The 21,550-nt window shown below is 47.4% G+C and overlaps 1 protein-coding gene across 1 annotated transcript in view; it reads right to left on the bottom strand.

The window, feature by feature from the left end:
• Positions 1 to 544: 544 nt before the first annotated feature.
• Positions 545 to 21,550, bottom strand: part of LOC120059547 (arginine-glutamic acid dipeptide repeats protein-like) — a 116,089-nt gene continuing 95,083 nt past the window's right edge. The window contains exons 10-15 of the mRNA XM_039008680.1: positions 16,888 to 18,401; positions 13,888 to 14,098; positions 9,859 to 10,582; positions 7,909 to 8,079; positions 5,451 to 5,619; positions 545 to 4,725 (exon numbers count right to left, since the gene is read on the bottom strand). Coding sequence (XP_038864608.1) covers positions 4,692 to 4,725; positions 5,451 to 5,619; positions 7,909 to 8,079; positions 9,859 to 10,582; positions 13,888 to 14,098; positions 16,888 to 18,401 — 2,823 coding nt within the window. The 3' untranslated portion in view covers positions 545 to 4,691. The remainder of the gene's footprint in view (positions 4,726 to 5,450; positions 5,620 to 7,908; positions 8,080 to 9,858; positions 10,583 to 13,887; positions 14,099 to 16,887; positions 18,402 to 21,550) is intronic.

Genomic DNA, 21,550 nt, shown 5'->3' with positions numbered 1-21,550 from the left:
ACCAGGCTACATTATCTCTGGCGTAACATTCAGTCTGGATTCACCAGGCTACATTATCTCTGGCGTAACATTCAGTCTGGATTCACCAGGCTACATTATCTCTGGAGTAACATTCAGTTTGGATTCACCAGGCTACATTATCTCCGGAGTAACATTCAGTCTGGATTCACCAGGCTACATTATCTCTGGAGTAACATTCAGTCTGGATTCACCAGGCTACATTATCTCCGGAGTAACATTCAGTTTGGATTCACCAGGCTACATTATCTCCGGAGTAACATTCACTCTGGATTCACCAGGCTACATTATCTCCGGAGTAACATTCAGTGTGGATTCACCAGGCTACATTATCTCTGGAGGAGCAGTAGAGGAATGTCTTCTTCTCAAAATGACAGCAGTCGTCGTTGAAGTGCGCCGCCACAGATTGCATTTTTAGTGTACATGTTGTGTCCACTAATGACGATAACATTTCCCAGCATGCACTACCAACAGCTACTGTTTTGAATAATGTAAATAGTGTCTAAATGAAAACCAATAAGATGTCTTGAGGTGTAACTTAGTCGTTTATTTTAATTCCACACATTTTTCAAAAAAATTACAAAATACTCAAATGGAGAGAGAACACAGGACTCACTTTTTCTTATTATTTCTACTTTTTGTTTACATTGTCATGTCATCATCCCCATGGTGACTACTAATATATACAATATGCTTCAAGATACCAGTTATATATATAAATCTTAGCCGGTCAGAATGTGTAGACATTCTGCTATTGCTGCTTGGAAATGAGAAGATAAACCATTGACAACACCTAACATCCAAGGGTTTGGAGGAGAGGAGAGAACACGAAAAGGCAGGAAGAAGAGGGTGGTGTCAGATGGAAGAGGAGGGTGGTGGTGTCAGAAAGAGGAGGAGGGTGGTTTCAGAAAGAGGAGGAGGGTGGTGTCAGAAGGAGGAGGAGGGTGGTGTCAGAAAGAGGAGAGTGGTGTCAGAAAGAGGAGAGTGGTGTCAGAAAGAGGAGGAGGGTGGTGTCAGAAAGAGGAGGAGGGTGGTGTCAGAAAGAGGAGGGTGGTGTCAGAAAGAGGAGGGTGGTGTCAGAAAGAGGAGGGTGGTGTCTGAAAGAGGAGGAGGCAGCAGATGAAGAGGAGTACATGAGATGAGTGAATGTGCATTGAACAGACAGACAAACAGAGCACATGGACGGACCAGAGAGGAGTAGAAGGAACTTGACCATAGGCTAACATAGGATAGGTGAGAGCTAACAGCCAGTAGACTGGTATGACAGTTAGGTGAACTGAACAGAACAGTCAATGGCATGGCGTACAGTACACTCAACACCCCCGGCATTGAAGGGGAGGCCAGGAGAAGCTGTGCAGGCTGAGGGGACGGCTGACCAGCCAGCAGGGGAGAACAGCGAGAGCCTGGAGGCAATAGGACCACCGACATTACACCTCCACTTCCTAGAATCTGCTCCCAGTACTGGACCCATGTCCTCCCATGTAGCTAGGCCTGTTAGATAGAATCTGGACCCAGTACTGGACCCACGTCCTCCCATGTAGCTAGGCCTGTTAGATAGAATCTGGACCCATGTCCTCCCATGTAGCTAGGCCTGTTAGATAGAATCTGGACCCAGTACTGGACCCATGTAGCTAGGCCTGTTAGATAGAATCTGCTCCCAGTACTGGACCCACGTCCTCCCATGTAGCTAGGCCTGTTAGATAGAATCTGGACCCAGTACTGGACCCATGTCCTCCCATGTAGCTAGGCCTGTTAGATAGAATCTGGACCCAGTACTGGACCCACGTCCTCCCATGTAGCTAGGCCTGTTAGATAGAATCTTCTCCCAGTACTGGACCCACGTCCTCCCATGTAGCTAGGCCTGTTAGATAGAATCTGGACCCAGTACTGGACCCACGTCCTCCCATGTAGCTAGGCCTGTTAGATAGAATCTGGACCCAGTACTGGACCCATGTCCTCCCATGTAGCTAGGCCTGTTAGATAGAATCTGCTCCCAGTACTGGACCCACGTCCTCCCATGTAGCTAGGCCTGTTAGATAGAATCTGCTCCCAGTACTGGACCCATGTAGCTAGGCCTGTTAGATAGAATCTGCTCCCAGTACTGGACCCATGTCCTCCCATGTAGCTAGGCCTGTTAGATAGAATCTGCTCCCAGTACTGGACCCATGTAGCTAGGCCTGTTAGATAGAATCTGCTCCCAGTACTGGACCCATGTCCTCCCATGTAGCTAGGCCTGTTAGATAGAATCTGGACCCAATACTGGACCCACGTCCTCCCATGTAGCTAGGCCTGTTAGATAGAATCTGCTCCCAGTACTGGACCCACGTCCTCCCATGTAGCTAGGCCTGTTAGATAGAATCTGGACCCAGTACTGGACCCACGTCCTCCCATGTAGCTAGGCCTGTTAGATAGAATCTGGACCCAGTACTGGACCCATGTCCTCCCATGTAGCTAGGCCTGTTAGATAGAATCTGCTCCCAGTACTGGACCCACGTCCTCCCATGTAGCTAGGCCTGTTAGATAGAATCTGCTCCCAGTACTGGACCCATGTAGCTAGGCCTGTTAGATAGAATCTGCTCCCAGTACTGGACCCATGTCCTCCCATGTAGCTAGGCCTGTTAGATAGAATCTGCTCCCAGTACTGGACCCATGTAGCTAGGCCTGTTAGATAGAATCTGCTCCCAGTACTGGACCCATGTCCTCCCATGTAGCTAGGCCTGTTAGATAGAATCTGGACCCAGTACTGGACCCATGTCCTCCCATGTAGCTAGGCCTGTTAGATAGAATCTGCTCCCAGTACTGGACCCACGTCCTCCCATGTAGCTAGGCCTGTTAGATAGAATCTGGACCCAGTACTGGACCCACGTCCTCCCATGTAGCTAGGCCTGTTAGATAGAATCTGCTCCCAGTACTGGACCCATGTCCTCCCATGTAGCTAGGCCTGTTAGATAGAATCTGGACCCAGTACTGGACCCACGTCCTCCCATGTAGCTAGGCCTGTTAGATAGAATCTGCTCCCAGTACTGGACCCATGTCCTCCCATGTAGCTAGGCCTGTTAGATAGAATCTGCTCCCAGTACTGGACCCATGTCCTCCCATGTAGCTAGGCCTGTTAGATAGAATCTGGACCCAGTACTGGACCCACGTCCTCCCATGTAGCTAGGCCTGTTAGTCACAGTGAATATGGCAGCACAGCACACAGTATATCAGGATCCCCTCATGGAGGAGAACCACTAGCCTGGTACCCTAGGAGTTGTCAAGACAGCACAAATATACCAGGCTAGAGAAGTCTTGCTGTAGCAGCCACACTTGGACAAATAGAGGAGTGAGGAAACCAGGGTTATCACCATCGTCACCACCCGCAGTTCCCTCTAGCACCCTTGTTCAAGTCCACTCACCCACAGTCAGATCAGAACACATGTTGGCGCCTCAGTGTAGCTTGAAGACACGAAGACAATTTTAAAACATTGTATAAGAAAATTGTAAAACAGGTTTTAAAAATCTGCCTATAAACTTTTAAATGTTTCTTAATTATGTTGACTCCATAGTCGAGTGTCAAAATCAATTAAAAGCACAGAGAAATTCTATCTAGTCTTCCACATAGAGTAGTAACCTAACATCCATAGAGTAGTAACTGAGGGATTCTATCTAGTCTTCCTTGGAGTGCAATAGATGATGTCTGCATCAGGGTATTGTACACTACAGGGCAGGGCAGGACAGGGCAGGGCAGGACAGGACAGCACAGGGCAGGACAGCACAGGGCAGGACAGGGGGATATGCTGATCCATAGATGACTTGGTGACTGAGATATAGTCAGTCCTCTTCAAGGGTCTCAAATCATTAACTCAACGCAGTAAGTTCAGGCATTCTGTCTGACAATATGGTGCTTGTCAAGAGGTGTATAATGAAAGGAGGTGGATGGGACAGTCTTGTGTAGGTGAGAGTCTGGGACTATACGGCTCTCTGAGGTACCCCCACACCACAGGACTGGGACCATCGCTGTACCCTTTGGCTGTTATAGTAATGCTATGTTGCCCCCTCCCCCGTTAAAACAAGGCATAATGCTTCAGAACACAATAACATATTGGAGGTTTATAAATGACTTGGTTCAGAGACCACACCTAGTAACAATTATAATAATAATAATTATATGTATATATATATACTATTTACAGACTCAAAAAAATGCCATGCTGCAGCTTTTCGTTCAAATTATGAAAACCTCCAATAATGTATTAAAATAACAATAGCACTTAGTTTTTGAATCTTTCCGTGGATATAATGTCTGGAACTCTCTTTTCCCGTCTTGTTTCCTTTCCGTCGACTAGCACAGTGAACGTGTGCTACCTACAAACGCGTTGTGGAAGCTTTAGAGGAGTTTTCATGCAGGAAAGTCACAATCAGTCTTGAAGTCGGTGCCACTACTAGAAGGCTGTAGTTACACCAAACAACGTCTCTCAATGTCCTTAACGAAAAGAGAAAACAGACATGGAAGGAAAACAGACAACAGAAAAATCTTCCTCCTCTTTTTTCTCTTCAGTTTTTTTGTTGTTCTTCGTAACGGGAAATGTTTTGGGAGGGGCGGAGGTCGAGTTCCTCTGACTGACCGACTGCTCTGTAACTACTTCCTGTTCCTGTGTCCTAGGCAACTTCCTGCGTCCCCATTTGGTCGGTTACAGTTGCTTGTCGCTTTCCTTCTTCAGCCGGCTAAAACACAAAGGAACAAACACACGTCAGCATCGCCACGGTGACATATAGAAATATATCAGAATGTTCCGGCATCACTACCAAGATTTATACACACACACTGGTATTGTATTACAAGTTGGTCACAAGCTGGAGAATCTGGAACAAAGCTGCAGAAATCCTTGTACAAGCGTGCATTTAAACAATTTTAGAATTCACCACATCAGTAAAATTGCAAAGAAACGTAATATGTCAAATTTGGATAATGGTCTGTATAATTTGTCCAATGCGAAACTTAAAATGTTAATACAGACTTGCTCCACAGCCCCATATACAACAGTGACTACATTCAGTCTCTCTCTCTCTCTATATATATATATAGACCCTATAGGCTCACACTCTGAAAATGCAAAGTGCAGAGTAACTTCTTAAGGTAAAACATCACTTGCCATCAGGTTTTTCTGTAAAAGGAGTCCATTTCTGGAACTCGAGATCACTTGAATCGTCTGCATGATCTTACAGAAATCACACAAATGAAAATCTTTTTTAATTAGCAACAGGAATTTATAACCACAGAAGAACCATTTTATATTATGTTGAATATTTGTTCTGTAAATCTAATTTAATGTAATTATTATTATTTTAAAGTCCATCTAAGGACTGCTGCTGTCTAGAGTAGTCTTTAAAGTGTGTGTGTTGAAGTGTGTGTGTGTGTGTAAATGGTTAAGTGGGTGTGTCTCTCTGACCTGTAATAGTCCTCTTGTCCAGGAAGTGGGCCACCGTGCATGTGGTGATGTCCATGCAGCCACTGCTGTTCCATAGCTAGCCGCTGCAGCTCTGCAGACTGGGCATGCATGGCCTGGAGCTGGTGGGCTGCGGACATCTGGGGAGGAAGGTCCCGGGCGTACGGAGTACCTGGAGACAGAAACGCAACAGGATCAGGCCATGGGATTGACTGCCAATAGAGATGCCACTGGCGGATAAATCCCGTGTCACACTATAGAGTCGACCCAGACTAAACTGCTCTGACTCGGATACACCACATTACCAAAAGTATGTGGACACCTGCTCGTCGAACATCTCATTCCAAAATCATGGTCATTAATATGGAGTTGGTCCCCCCCTTTTGCTGCTATAACAGCCTCCACTCTTCTGGGAAGGCTTTCCACTAAATGTTGGAACATTGCTGCTATAACAGCCTCCACTCTTCTGGGAAGGCTTTCCACTAGATGTTGGAACATTGCTGCTATAACAGCCTCCACTCTTCTGGGAAGGCTTTCCACTAGATGTTGGAACATTGCTGCTATAACAGCCTCCACTCTTCTGGGAAGGCTTTCTACTAGATGTTGGAACATTCCTGCTATAACAGCCTCCACTCTTATGGGAAGGCTTTCCACTAGATGTTGGATCATTGCCGCTATAACAGCCTCCACTCTTCTGGGAAAGCTTTCCACTAGATGTGGGAACATTGCTGCTATAACAGCCTCTACTCCTCTGGGAAGGCTTTCCACTAGATGTTGGAACATTGCTGCTATAACAGCCTCCACTCTTCTGGGAAGGCTTTCCACTAGATGTTGGAACATTGCTGCTATAACAGCCTCCACTCTTCTGGGAAAGCTTTCCACTAGATGTTGGAACATTGCTGCTATAACAGCCTCCACTCTTCTGGGAAGGCTTTCCACTAGATGTTGGAACATTGCTGCTATAACAGCCTCCACTCTTCTGGGAAGGCTTTCCACTAGATGTTGGAACATTGCCGCTATAACAGCCTCCACTCTTATGGGAAAGCTTTCCACTAGATGTGGGAACATTGCTGCTATAACAGCCTCCACTCTTCTGGGAAGGCTTTCCACTAGATGTGGGAAGATTGTTGCTATAACAGCCTCCACTCTTCTGGGAAGGCTTTCCACTAGATGTGGGAACATTGTTGCTATAACAGCCTCCACTCTTCTGGGAAGGCTTTCCACTAGATGTGGGAACATTGCTGCTATAACAGCCTCCACTCTTCTGGGAAGGCTTTCCACTAGATGTTGGAACATTGCTGCTATAACAGCCTCCACTCTTCTGGGAAGGCTTTCCACTAGATGTGGGAACATTGCTGCTATAACAGCCTCCACTCTTCTGGGAAGGCTTTCCACTAGATGTTGGAACATTGCTGCTATAACAGCCTCCACTCTTCTGGGAAGGCTTTCAACTAGATGTGGGAACATTGCTGCTATAACAGCCTCCACTCTTCTGGGAAGGCTTTCCACTAGATGTGGGAACATTGCTGCTATAACAGCCTCCACTCTTCTGGGAAGGCTTTCCACTAGATGTGGGAACATTGCTGCTATAACAGCCTCCACTCTTCTGGGAAGGCTTTCCACTAGATGTGGGAACATTGCTGCTATAACAGCCTCCACTCTTCTGGGAAGGCTTTCCACTAGATGTGGGAACATTGCTGCTATAACAGCCTCCACTCTTCTGGGAAGGCTTTCCGCTAGATGTGGGAACATTGCTGCGGGGACTTGCTTCCAGAGGCAGTTTGGAACTCGGTAGTGAGTGTTGCAACCGACAGACAGACTATTTTTTTTACGCACTACACGCTTCACCAGTCCCCGGTCCCGTTCGGTGAGCTTGTGTGGCCTACCACTTCGCAGCTGAGCCGTTGTTGCTCCTAGACGTGCTCTAGCAGGGCAGAAATTTGACAAACTGACTTGTTGGAAAGGTGGCATCCTATGACAGTGCCACGTTGAAAGTCACTGAGCTCTTCAGTAAGGCCGTTATACTGCCAATGTTTGTCTATGGAGATTGCATGGCTGTGTGCTCGATTTTATACGCCTGTCAGCAACAGGTATGACTGAAAGAGTTTGAAGGGGTGTCCACATACTTTTATAGATATAATGTATTTTCTTTTGACATGGTCCTTTTCAGCCCTATTCTAACAACTATGATTTGTATGATGAAGCCAGCTCAGTACAGCTCGACTCAGTACGGCTCGACTCAGTACGGCTCGACTCAGTACGGCTCGACTCAGTACGGCTCGACTCAGTACGGCTCGACTCAGTACGGCTCGACTCAGTACGGCTCGACTCAGTACGGCTCGACTCAGTACGGCTCGACTCAGTACGGCTCGACTCAGTACGGCTCGGCTCAGTACGGCTCGGCTCGGCTCAGTACGGTGAAAATAAGATCTGACATTGATATGCTCTAGATTGTTCTTACCGAAGACCGGGTGTCGCAGCATCTCATGTTCGTGTGGGTTCTGTCCCAGGAGGGGGTTGGGGATTGCGCCGGGCGGGTAGGGAAAGCGGGCGAGATGCGGGCCTCCTGCCAGGGGGTCTACGAGGGGGTGCCCCCCCGAACCTGGAGGGCACACAAGACATTCACCACCGCCTGCACAGAGTCAGAACACCACATGGTCAGGGTACACTTATACATACAGTTTATCATGATACATCCTAATACACTGAAATACAGTACATACAGTTTATCATGATACAATACAGTCACTACATGACACAGCAGTAACCTGACACCTAGATAGTAGCAGTAACCTGACACCCAGATAGTAGCAGTAACCTGACACTCAGATAGTAGCAGTAACCTGACACTCAGATAGTAGCAGTAACCTGACACTCAGATAGTAGTAACCTGACACCCAGATAGTAGCAGTAACCTGACACCCAGATAGTAGCAGTAACCTGACACCCAGATAGTAGCAGTAACCTGACACCCAGATAGTAGCAGTAACCTGACACCCAGATAGTAGCAGTAACCTGACACCCAGATAGTAGCAGTAACCTGACACCCAGATAGTAGCAGTAACCTGACACCCAGATAGTAGCAGTAACCTGACACCCAGATAGTAGCAGTAACCTGACACCCAGATAGTAGCAGTAACCTGACACCCAGATAGTAGCAGTAACCTGACACCCAGATAGTAGCAGTAACCTGACACCCAGATAGTAGCAGTAACCTGACACCCAGATAGTAGCAGTAACCTGACACCCAGATAGTAGCAGTAACCTGACACCCAGATAGTAGCAGTAACCTGACACCCAGATAGTAGCAGTAACCTGACACCCAGATAGTAGCAGTAACCTGACACCCAGACAGTAGCAGTAACCTGACACCCAGACAGTAGCAGTAACCTGACACCCAGACAGTAGCAGTAACCTGACACCCAGACAGTAGCAGTAACCTGACACCCAGATAGTAGCAGTAACCTGACACCCAGATAGTAGCAGTAACCTGACACCCAGATAGTAGCAGTAACCTGACACCCAGATAGTAGCAGTAACCTGACACCCAGATAGTAGTAGTAACCTGACACCCAGATAGTAGCAGTAACCTGACACCCAGATAGTAGCAGTAACCTGACACCCAGATAGTAGTAACCTGACACCCAGATAGTAGCAGTAACCTGACACCCAGATAGTAGTAGTAACCTGACACCCAGATAGCAGTAGTAAACTAACACCCAGATAGTAGCAGTAACCTGACACCCAGACAGTAGTAACTATCCAGTCTATTCGTGTCTCTGAATGTCCTTGAGTGGCCCAGACAAAACCTGGACTTGAACCCGGTCTAACATCTCTGGAGAGACCTGAAATTAGCTCCCCATCCAACCTGACACAGCTTGAGAGGATCTGCAGAGAAGAATGGGAGAAACTCCCCAAATACAGGTGTGCCAAGCTTGTAGTGTCATACCCAAGAAGACTTGAGGCTGTAATCGCTGCTTCAACAAAGTACTGAATAAAGGGTCTGAATATGTCATAAAAAAAAATGATCCAAAATCCATTTTAGAATAAGGCTGTAACATAACAGAATGTGGAAAAATTGAAGGGGCCTGAATACTTTCCGAATGCACTGTATATATATATATGTATTATAACGGCATGCTACAGCTGCTAGGGATCCACAGATCATTAGAGGTTACAGTCATCAAGGCATACCAAATACAAAGGACAATCAACTGGGCTAGCAACAAAGTCATTAAGAAAATAGCTATTGAAAATGAGATATATATATTGCCATATTTGCTTACAGTATTGTTTTAAAATCAGAAAATAAGTGATGCTGAAGCTGTGATATAAATGCTTCACTAGAAGGTGGCAAATAAACTTGATCTTGATCTAGTAAGAAACGTTTCTGTATGGCCAGGCGTGTCACCTTGGTGCAGGGAGTCCTGCTGGTGCAGGTGCAGGTGTGAGTGGATGTGGGAGTGCTGGTGGTGATGAGGCGTGATGTTGAACATCTGAAGCCTGGCGATAGGGTCGTTGGCCACCGCCGCCATCCTCTCGGCGTGCAGCCTCTCCGCCGCCAGCCGCTCCGGGTAGCTCATGTCTGGTCTGAGCTGGGGTCCCGCGGCCAACGCCAAACGCTCTCTCTCCAGGGGGTTGAGACCCGGGTGGAAGGAGGCGAAGGGGTGCGGTCCCGCCATGGAAGGTAAGGAGATGGCGCCGTGTCGGGCGAAGTGCTCCATGGGGTTAGCCGAGGGGTGCATGCCTTCTAGTTCCGGGGGTTTGTGTTCGAACCCAGGCTTCATCCTCTCTCTCAGCTCCCTCTCCCTCATCTCTCTCTCCCTCATCTCCCGCTCTCGCAGCTCGCGCTCCCGCATGCCCGGGTCGGCGTTGTAGAGACCAGGCATGTGATAGGCCATCAGGGGGTCGTTGGGGTTGAGGGAGACGAAGAAGGGGTGGTTCCTATTGGTCGGGGACATGACATGGGGGCGGGCGTACTCGCTGAGGGTGCGCAGGGCGGGCGTGTCGGGGCCGATGTAGGGGGGCACTGCAGCGATGGAGGTAGGGGGGCCGTCGAAGGGAGGACGCATGTGGGCGGAGCCACCCATCTGGGGGTCACCCATACGGCCGTCGTGACACGAACTGGAGGCTTTCTGGAACAAATAGATATGTACAGAGGTTACACACACACTGGGAGGTTATAACGTGTAAGAATGATATAGGTTTTAAGGTGGTTGTAACAGGTTATGAGGAGGTTGTAACAGGTTGTAACAGGTTATGAGGAGGTTGTAACAGGTTGTAACAGGTTATGAGGAGGTTGTAACAGGTTGTAACAGGTTATGAGGAGGTTGTAACAGGTTGTGAGGAGGTTGTAACAGGTTGTAACAGGTTATGAGGAGGTTGTAACAGGTTGTAACAGGTTATGAGGAGGTTGTAACAGGTTGTGAGGAGGTTTTAAGGTGGTTGTAACAGGTTATGAGGAGGTTGTAAGGTGGTTGTAACAGGTTATGAGGAGGTTGTAACAGGTTATGAGGAGGTTGTAACAGGTTATGAGGAGGTTGTAACAGGTTGTAACAGGTTATGAGGAGGTTGTAACAGGTTATGAGGAGGTTGTAACATGTTATGAGGAGGTTGTAACAGGTTGTAAGGTGGTTATGAGGAGGTTGTAACAGGTTGTAACAGGTTATGAGGAGGTTGTAACAGGTTGTAACAGGTTATGAGGAGGTTGTAACAGGTTGTAACAGGTTATGAGGAGGTTGTAACAGGTTGTAACAGGTTATGAGGAGGTTGTAACAGGTTGTAAGGTGGTTATGAGGAGGTTGTAACAGGTTGTAAGGTGGTTATGAGGAGGTTGTAACAGGTTGTAACAGGTTATGAGGTTGTAACAGGTTATGAGGAGGTTGTAACAGGTTATGAGGAGGTTGTGAGGAGGTTGTAACAGGTTGTAACAGGTTATGAGGAGGTTGTAACAGGTTATGAGGAGGTTGTAACAGGTTATGAGGAGGTTGTAACAGGTTGTAAGGTGGTTATGAGGAGGTTGTAACAGGTTGTAAGGTGGTTATGAGGAGGTTGTAACAGGTTGTAACAGGTTATGAGGAGGTTGTAACAGGTTATGAGGAGGTTGTAACAGGTTATGAGGAGGTTGTAACAGGTTATGAGGAGTGTTGTAACAGGTTATGAGGAGGTTGTAACAGGTTATGAGGAGGTTGTAACAGGTTGTAACAGGTTATGAGGAGGTTGTAACAGGTTGTAACAGGTTATGAGGAGGTTGTAACAGGTTGTAACAGGTTATGAGGAGTGTTGTAACAGGTTATGAGGAGGTTGTAACAGGTTATGAGGAGGTTGTAACAGGTTGTAACAGGTTATGAGGAGGTTGTAACAGGTTGTAACAGGTTATGAGGAGGTTGTAACAGATTGTAAGGTGGTTATAATAGCTTGTAAAACATTATAAGGAGGTTACAATATGTTGTAAGCTTGGAACAGGTTCTAAGGATGTTATAATAGGTTGTAACAGGTTATAATAGGTTGTAACAGGTTCTAAGGAGGTTGGAACAGGTTCTAAGGAGGTTGGAACAGTTTGTAAGGAAAAGGTTATACAAATGTGACTCGTTTCAGGAAACTGGGTGTATATCGCGTGTCACTACTTCACAGGAGAGCCATTTGAACGTAAACATTATATTTGATCAAAATTCATTTTTTGGAACATGTGAACTTTCATGAGCCTTAATAACATAACCTGTATGCCATCTGTAAATACGAATAATATTGTTAAATTAGGAGCCTAGATGGTTTAGCCATGGAAAAATTGAGAGCAACCTTCCTGCTTGTCATGATTGGCTGAGATAATGAGTGGGCTGGACATGCCGAGAGATGAGTTCGGATTGGTCTGCCATGTAGCGGGCTTCTGTTTATAATATGAGCTGGTCAGTATGTGTAGATAATCCTGTTTATAATATGAGCTGGTCAGTATGTGTAGATAATCCTGTTTATAATATGAGCTGGTCAGTATGTGTAGGTAATCCTTTCTAACGCAGATTTTTATAAAGATATCACGTAGTAGGAACTGCATCAGTGTTGCTCTCCCCTTTCTGGAAGACCCAGTTTTGAAATCAGTGGAATTAGAGTATGATAGCTAAGGAGATGAAGAGAATTCTGCCGTTTGATTGCAAATATGCAGACGGAGTCAAAAAGAGAACACAGAAGGCTGTTGTATAAAACAGCTGTCTCCGGATTACATCTTCAAACTAAGGACAACCATGGCATCTGTGTCAGAGAGGGAGAAGCTTCCATCCATGTTTACGGGTAAGAGACTCTAGCTAGCTACATTTTCAGATATTGCACGTTTCTAATTTTGTCGAAAAGTAATTTTAATTTCAAGTTAAAGTGTACTGCTAGCTAGCTAACGTGACATGTATGATCTGTGTAGTAATAGTATTAGTGTCTCAGAGCCATTTGCATTGCTAGTTATAGCCTAATGTTAGCTAGCTAACGTGACATGTATGATCTGTGTAGTAATATTATTTGTATCTCAGAACCATTTGCATTGCTAGTTATAGCCTAATGTTAGCTAGCTAACATTGAACCAGGTTGGTTAGCTACCTTCAGATTCATGCAGGGTAGTAACGTTATGAGTTGGGATTACGGTTCATTGTTTAGCTAGCTGCTAGCTACATGTCTAAACAAAAGACTCCACTATGCAAGTAACTATTTCAATAGAATGTTCATGATGTCACTGCAACAACTGTCGATAGACGTAGCTGGTAAATTCTCTCTGGCTATCTACTCCGATTTCAGAGCACTCGTCTGTGTGAGCACTCGCAGAATAACGGACAAATTTACAAACGCTCAACACCTGTTGAAGATGGCCGGTGTCAGTAAACGTGCACTCTGAATGCTTTGAGAGCGAAGCGCTCTGAATTTACGAGTGGCCAATCTGACAACGTTCTGAGTTTATGAACGCCCAGAGCACACTCTGGCACTCCAGATTAAATTTACGAATACACCTGTAGTATAAACCAGCCTTTAATCTTGACATCTTTGTCTGTTTAGTACATGGCCTCACATGTGAATCCTTAAAGAGATGGGTGGGGCTAAAGCTTAAGATGGTGTGAACGATGCTGAATGGGTGTAGACAAAGAAGAGCTCTCCAGGAGGTACCAAAATATTCAAGGGCCATTTTCTCAAAAGTGAGGTTACAAGTTCATCAACTTTCAAAGCAGAATTACTTTCCGATTGTTCCTCAACTGCAGTGTATGATATACCATTTTCTAGCTCTGAGTCTCTACTTTTATCCAATGTAAAAAGCACAATTTCAAATGTTGCTACATAAGACCTAATCTAGCTGGTCGGTCACAAATACTCTAGTGGGAATGAGAAACATATAGGAGGTTTTAGAACAAAATGTGGTTTCAATTCCCAGCGTGAAGTTGAGAGACAAAATTACACCAAAACCCCTCACCACAGCTCTCTCCTGTTCCTTCTCTCTTTCCCGTTCCCTCTCTCGTTCCTTCTCCCTCTCCTTCTCCTCCCGGGCTTTCTGCTCGGCCTCCCTCTTGACCCGCTCCAGTGCTTCTTCTCTCTTCTTGGCCAGTTTAGAAGCAGCCAGAGGAGTAAAATAGAAGTCTGTCCTAGCACACGTGTTGTAGCCACGGTCCAGATGCTTGTAGAACCTAGGAGACACACAAAGGAAAACAACATTCAGATTTTGTAAAGAAGCACTGTTTGGCTAACAAATACTTAAAGGAAATACACATTAATATATAATAAGGATGTAGTTTGGCTAACAATACTTTAATAGAAATACACATGAAATATTCCAGGATTCACAGCTGGCTAACATCACAGTTCTCAAAAGACTCATACGACTTGTATACGTAAGTCATTAACATTCTACTTGAACACCTTGTCTTAAAATCTGTAAATCATGAATGATTAAAAAAACCGAAAAAATACATTAGCATAGAAAATGTGCTAAATGCATCAAAATGGCAAGCATCTTCAACAGACATGGGATGTAGTTTAATATCTGATTAGAAACAAAGATCCTGACTACCTCTATTAACAGACATGGGATGTAGTTTAATATCTGATTAGAAACAAAGATCCTGACTACCTCCATTAACAGATCCTGCCTACCTCCATTAACAGATCCTGCCTACCTCCATTAACAGATCCTGCCTACCTCCATTAACAGATCCTGCCTACCTCCATTAACAGATCCTGCCTACCTCCATTAACAGATCCTGCCTACCTCCATGAACAGATCCTGCCTACCTCCATGAACAGATCCTGCCTACCTCCATGAACAGATCCTGCCTACCTCCATGAACAGATCCTGCCTACCTCCATGAACAGATCCTGTCTACCTCCATGAACAGATCCTGTCTACCTCCATGAACAGATCCTGCCTACCTCCATGAACAGATCCTGCCTACCTCCATGAACAGATCCTGCCTACCTCCATTAACAGATCCTGCCTACCTCCATTAACAGATCCTGCCTACCTCCATTAACAGATCCTGCCTACCTCCATTAACAGATCCTGCCTACCTCCATTAACAGATCCTGCCTACCTCCATTAACAGATCCTGCCTACCTCCATTAACAGATCCTGCCTACCTCCATTAACAGATCCTGCCTACCTCCATTAACAGATCCTGCCTACCTCCATTAACAGATCCTGCCTACCTCCATTAACAGATCCTGCCTACCTCCATTAACAGATCCTGCCTACCTCCATTAACAGATCCTGCCTACCTCCATGAACAGATCCTGCCTACCTCCATGAACAGATCCTGCCTACCTCCATGAACAGATCCTGCCTACCTCCATGAACAGATCCTGCCTACCTCCATGAACAGATCCTGCCTACCTCCATGAACAGATCCTGTCTACCTCCATGAACAGATCCTGCCTACCTCCATGAACAGATCCTGCCTACCTCCATTAACAGATCCTGCCTACCTCCATTAACAGATCTTGTCTACCTCCATTAACAGATCTTGTCTACCTCCATTAACAGATCCTGCCTACCTCCATTAACAGATCCTGCCTACCTCCATTAACAGATCCTGCCTACCTCCATTAACAGATCCTGCCTACCTCCATTAACAGATCCTGCCTACCTCCATTAACAGATCCTGTCTACCTCCATTAACAGATCCTGTCTACCTCCATTAACAGATCCTGTCTACCTCCATTAACAGATCCTGCCTACTTCCATTAACAGATCCTGCCTACCTCCATTAACAGATCCTGTCTACCTCCATTAACAGATCCTGCCTACCTCCATTAACAGATCCTGCCTACCTCTTACCAGATCCTGCCTACCTCCATTAACAGATTCTGTCTACCTCCATTAACAGATCCTGTCTACCTCCATTAACAGATCCTGTCTACCTCCATTAACAGATCCTGCCTACTTCCATTAACAGATCCTGCCTACTTCCATTAACAGATCCTGTCTACCTCCATTAACAGATCCTGCCTACCTCTTACCAGATCCTGCCTACCTCCATTAACAGATCCTGTCTACCTCCATTAACAGATCCTGCCTACTTCCATTAACAGATCCTGCCTACCTCCATTAACAGATCCTGTCTACCTCCATTACCAGATCCTGTCTACCTCCATTACCAGATCCTGCCTACCTCCATTAACAGATCCTGCCTACCTCCATTAACAGATCCTGCCTACTTCCATTAACAGATCCTGCCTACTTCCATTAACAGATCCTGCCTACCTCCATTAACAGATCCTGCCTACCTCCATTAACAGATCCTGCCTACCTCTTACCAGATCCTGCCTACTTCCATTAACAGATCCTGCCTACCTCCATTAACAGATCCTGTCTACCTCCATTAACAGATCCTGTCTACCTCCATTAACAGATCCTGCCTACCTCCATTAACAGATCCTGCCTACCTCCATTAACAGATCCTGCCTACCTCCATTAACAGATCCTGCCTACTTCCATTAACAGATCCTGCCTACCTCCATTAACAGATCCTGCCTACCTCCATTAACAGATCTTGTCTACCTCCATTAACAGATCTTGTCTACCTCCATTAACAGATCCTGCCTACCTCCATTAACAGATCCTGCCTACCTCCATTAACAGATCCTGCCTACCTCCATTAACAGATCCTGCCTACCTCCATTAACAGATCCTGCCTACCTCCATTAACAGATCCTGCCTACCTCCATTAACAGATCCTGCCTACCTCCATTAACAGATCCTGCCTACCTCCATTAACAGATCCTGCCTACCTCCATTAACAGATCCTGCCTACCTCCATTAACAGATCCTGTCTACCTCCATTAACAGATCCTGCCTACCTCCATTAACAGATCCTGTCTACCTCCATTAACAGATCCTGCCTACCTCTAACAGACAGAGCCACTGAAGCACAACAGGTAGTCACATTCAAATTCTGACAGTGTGTGGGTGCGGTCATACCGTGCTGATTGGCTAGCATGGCTGGGCGTGTTGACGATGGTAGGGGAGGGGGAGGGGCTCCGTGGAGGGGGCGGAGGGCTCTCGGGCTCCTCTGATTCGTCGAGAGGTTCCTCCTTGATGTGTACAGGTGGGAGGGCGGGACCTGGGCAGGCGGAGCCGACGGAGGCTGGGAGGGGCATGGAGATGGAGGAAGAGGGGGGCTGGAGGCCTGGTGGTAGAGAGGAGGATGAGGAGGGGGGAGGACAGCCAGAGGAGGAGAGGGGCAGGACAGGGGCGAACGGGTGAGGAGGGAACGGGGACTGTTGGGATGTGTTGGGGTGGGAGGATGGTGATGGTCCGGACGGGGGTAGAGGAGGAGGAGGGTGGTGCTGGCTGCCTCGCTCTCTCTCTGAAATGGGGAGATTCTGGGACTGGGTGAGGACAGGGGGCTGGGCTGGTGGAGGCTGGAGCTGCTGGCCTGGGCCCTGGGGCATGAGCTGGAGGGGAGGAGGGTGGGCAGGAGGAGGGTGGTGGGTGGACAGGGAGGAGAGGGGCTTGAGGGCGGGTGGAGGGGGCAGGTTGGAGGGCATCTGGGGGAAGGGGGGCGCTGAGAGGTGTGGAGGCCCGTGTTTGTGAGACTGAGGGTCGCGGTTGGGCATGTGGGGGATGGGGGTGGTGGGAGGAGGCTTGATGTGGGGCATGGACATGGAAGGGGCGGGGGGTAGGGGCTGCTCGCGGGGCGGCTGATTGGACGAGCCACCCTGGGACGACGATGATTGGCCGGGGGGCGTGTGGGCCCTGTGAGACGGCTGCTGCGATTGACTGAGAGGGAGCGGGGAGGGCGGGACCTGAGACTGGGGGCCCAATGGGAAGCTTTGAGGGGGCAGGGAGTGGGGGTGGGGCAGGTGAGAGGGGCCAGTTTGGAGTGGGTGTGGCATGGATGATGGGTGGGGCAGTGGGCCGTGGAACGTGCTTGGTAGCGACTGGGTGGAGCCTGGCGGTCCTGGGGGTGGAGCCTGAGACATCCCCTGCTGTGGAGAATGAGGCAAGGGGGAGGGCCGCCTCTGGGGGTGGAGCGACGCCCCCGATTGGATGAGAGAGAGGGGGCCGGCCTGTTGGGGCATAGGAGGCGGTAGAGGCAGTGGAAGAGAAGTGGGGGGTGCGGAGGAGGGTGGGACCTGGGGGACCAGTGAGGGGGCTGAGGAGGACGTGGAAGGTAATGGAGGGGTGGTGGAGCGACCACAGAAGGTCCCTGGCTGACAAGACTGGGTAACCGGAGGGTGCTGCGACTGCCCCTCTCTCACCCTCTCCCTCTCTCTCTCTTGTCTCTGCAGTAAGAGCAGCTGTTGCTGGGCGGAGGAGTCCGAGTCACTCTCCCCGTCTCGGGGGCTGGGGATGGAGGGCGAGGAGCTGCGGTTGTCCTGGTCAATGTCTTTAGCGTCACTGCTACACTCCTCGTTGACGCTATGCCCGTCAGAGCTCTCGCCTTCGCCCTCTCCCTCGCATTCTGACGGCGAGTCGGACCGACCCAGCTCCTGTGGAACAGGGAAGAGAGCAGTGAATTCCATACCACAATGATTGTCATTATGAACACATCTCCTTACACTTGGGAGAATGTCCAGGAAGAGAACAAGAAGGCTTGGTATAAACACTGTAATAACATATAGGGCCCGTATCTAAAGCATATAGAGTGCTGATCTAGGATCAGGTCCTCCTGTTCATTTCATTTTGTGCATACAGGCCCTGGCCTTTTAGTCATTTCAATACTGCAGCCCAACCCCAGACAGTAGACACTATTCCAGAATACAGCCCAACCCCAGACAGACACTATTCCAGAATACAGCCCAACTCCAGACGTTAGACACTATTCCTCAACACAGCCCAACCCCAGACAGTAGACACTATTCCAGAATACAGCCCAACCCCAGACAGTAGACACTATTCCAGAATACAGCCCAACCCCAGACAATAGACACTATTCCAGAATACAGCCCAACCCCAGACATTAGACACTATTCCAGAATACAGCCCAACTCCAGACATTAGACACTATTCCAGAATACAGCCCAACTCCAGACGTTAGACACTATTCCAGAATACAGCCCAACCCCAGACAGTAGACACTATTCCAGAATACAGCCCAACCCCAGACAGTAGACACTATTCCAGAATATAGTATATTTTTATTATTTTTATTATTATTTTCCTTATATTTATTATATCTTTTTAATTTCTTCTACTTTTTATTAGAATTTTATATTTTTCTTATTCTTTCGATTTTTATTATTTTTTTTTTTTTAATTTATTATAAATATTATTCATTGTTTTATTGATTTATAATTTTATCTTTTTATTCTATCTTTTCTCTTTTTCTTCTTCTTTTCTTTCTCCTCTTTCCTCTCTTCCTTTCTTCTCGTTTCTCTTCATCCTTTTCTCTTTTTCTTCTCCTTTTCTTCTCCTTCTCTCCTCTTCTTCCTTCTTCGCTTTTCTACTGCTCATTTCTTATTTCCTTCCTTCTTTTCATTCTTTTTATTCTTCTTTTCTTCTCCTTTTCTCCGCTTCGTCCGGGCAGGAGATGGAGAGTAGGGTGTAGAGGCGAGAGAAAGGGAAGAGAAGGAAACTTTCTATGCTACTAAGAGTGGGCACGGGGGCAGATGGGACGTCTTTTCAGTGTGGGTATCTGTGTGTGTGTGTGTGTCTGAGCGCGTGTGTGTGTGTGAGCGTGTCTGAGCATCAAGGTCAGGGGTACATTTACACCTGTCCCTCAAGGCTGTGTGTGGGGCTGCAAAGGACCAAATGGAAATCACATCACTTCACTGGCCTGGAGGGAGGAGGGAGGGAGGAGGGAGGGAGGGAGGAAGAGGAAAGGAAGGGAGGGAGGGAAGGAAAGAGGGAAGGAAGGAAGGGAGGGAGAGAGGAAGCAGAGCAGGGAGTGTCCTTGAATGGCCAAGTACAGACTGATGATGGGTGGGTGAATGACTGGTTGGCTGACTGATTATGGGTGGGTGAATGACTGGTTGGCTGACTGATGATGGGTGGGTGAATGACTGGTTGGCTGACTGATGATGGGTGGGTGAATGACTGGTTGACTGACTGATGATGGGTGGGTGAATGACTGGTTGGCTGACTGATGATGGGTGGGTGAATGACTGGTTGGCTGACTGATGATGGGTGGATGAATGACTGGTTGGCTGGCTGACATGATGGGTGGGTGAATGACTGGTTGGCTGACTGATGATGGGTGGGTGAATGACTGGTTGGCTGGCTGACATGATGGGTGGGTGAATGACTGGTTGGCTGACTGATGATGGGTGGTTAGGTGACTGGCTGAGCTATGGACACAATGGGGAGGGCTTACAACCGTACACAGACTACCTCCTCAGGCAGCAGGAAAATAATGATATGTGGCTGCTGGCTGCTATCTGTGTGCCTGTTGATAAGTGGCCTGTGATTGGCCTGTGGAGTGGTCTGGCGTGTGGGGAGAGAACAGCCCCTGAACCCCCTACACGCACACATATTCATTTCTCCGATTATCTCAATGCGGCCATGTCAGGTCGACTAGCCTGCCTTCAGCTAGCATGCATAAATAACAGAGAATTCATAGCTGGTCTATTCCTACTGAAGGACGAGTGACTTAATCTGTTACGATTAGCTGCCGTGGTTCAGATGCCATGGGCCTTCATCTGTGTGTGTGTGTGTGTGTGCGCGTGCGTGTGTGTGTACTGGCTTCATGGTTTATTCAGATCAGACTGAACCATTATGTTCAATTAAATCAAATCAACGATTCACTTCCGTCAGATCTGAGCCCGCATGATTCACTTCGTCAGATCAGAGCCCGCGTGATTCACTTCGTCAGATCTGAGCCCGCATGATTCACTTCCGTCAGATCTGAGCCCACACGATTCACTTCCGTCAGATCTGAGCCCGCGTGATTCACTTCGTCAGATCTGAGCCCGCATGATTCACTTCCGTCAGATCTGAGCCCGCATGATTCACTTCCGTCAGATCTGAGCCCGCATGATTCACTTCCGTCAGATCTGAGCCCGCATGATTCACTTCCGTCAGAGCTGAGCCCGCACGATTTACTTCGTCAGATCTGAGCCCACACGATTCACTTCCGTCAGATCTGAGCCCGCACGATTCACTTCGTCAGATCTGAGCCCGCATGATTCACTTCGTCAGATCTGAGCCCACACGATTCACTTCCGTCAGATCTGAGCCCGCACGATTCACTTCGTCAGATCTGAGCCCACATGATTCACTTCCGTCAGATCTGAGCCCGCATGATTCACTTCGTCAGATCTGAGCCCGCATGATTCACTTCGTCAGATCTGAGCCCGCATGATTCACTTCCGTCAGATCTGAGCCCACATGATTGCTGGACAACGTGCATCTGGATGTTAGGGATGTCCCCGACCCCACAAAAATCTTGGTCGTCCAAAAGTCGTTTGTTCTTGGTCAAAAATTTGAAACGTGTATTTTTTCATATATAGATACACCTTATGTATTTTAATAAAATCAACTATACACATTTAGCTTGTCTGATGCTTTAAGCATGATGATGATGCATGATGAAATAAGACACATGACTCAAGAGGGATCCAGAGATCAAGACCACCGGAAGAAGAAAAAAAAAAAAACCTGATCATCCTCCTCCCACTCCTGCTGGCTTTGGCTGATTCTG

Source organism: Salvelinus namaycush, chromosome 14 (assembly GCF_016432855.1).
Source record: "Salvelinus namaycush isolate Seneca chromosome 14, SaNama_1.0, whole genome shotgun sequence".
In the NCBI taxonomy this organism is placed as follows: Eukaryota; Metazoa; Chordata; class Actinopteri; order Salmoniformes; family Salmonidae; genus Salvelinus; species Salvelinus namaycush.
Note: the sequence above shows the minus strand (reverse complement) of the source record. Positions and strands in the feature narration are given on the sequence as shown.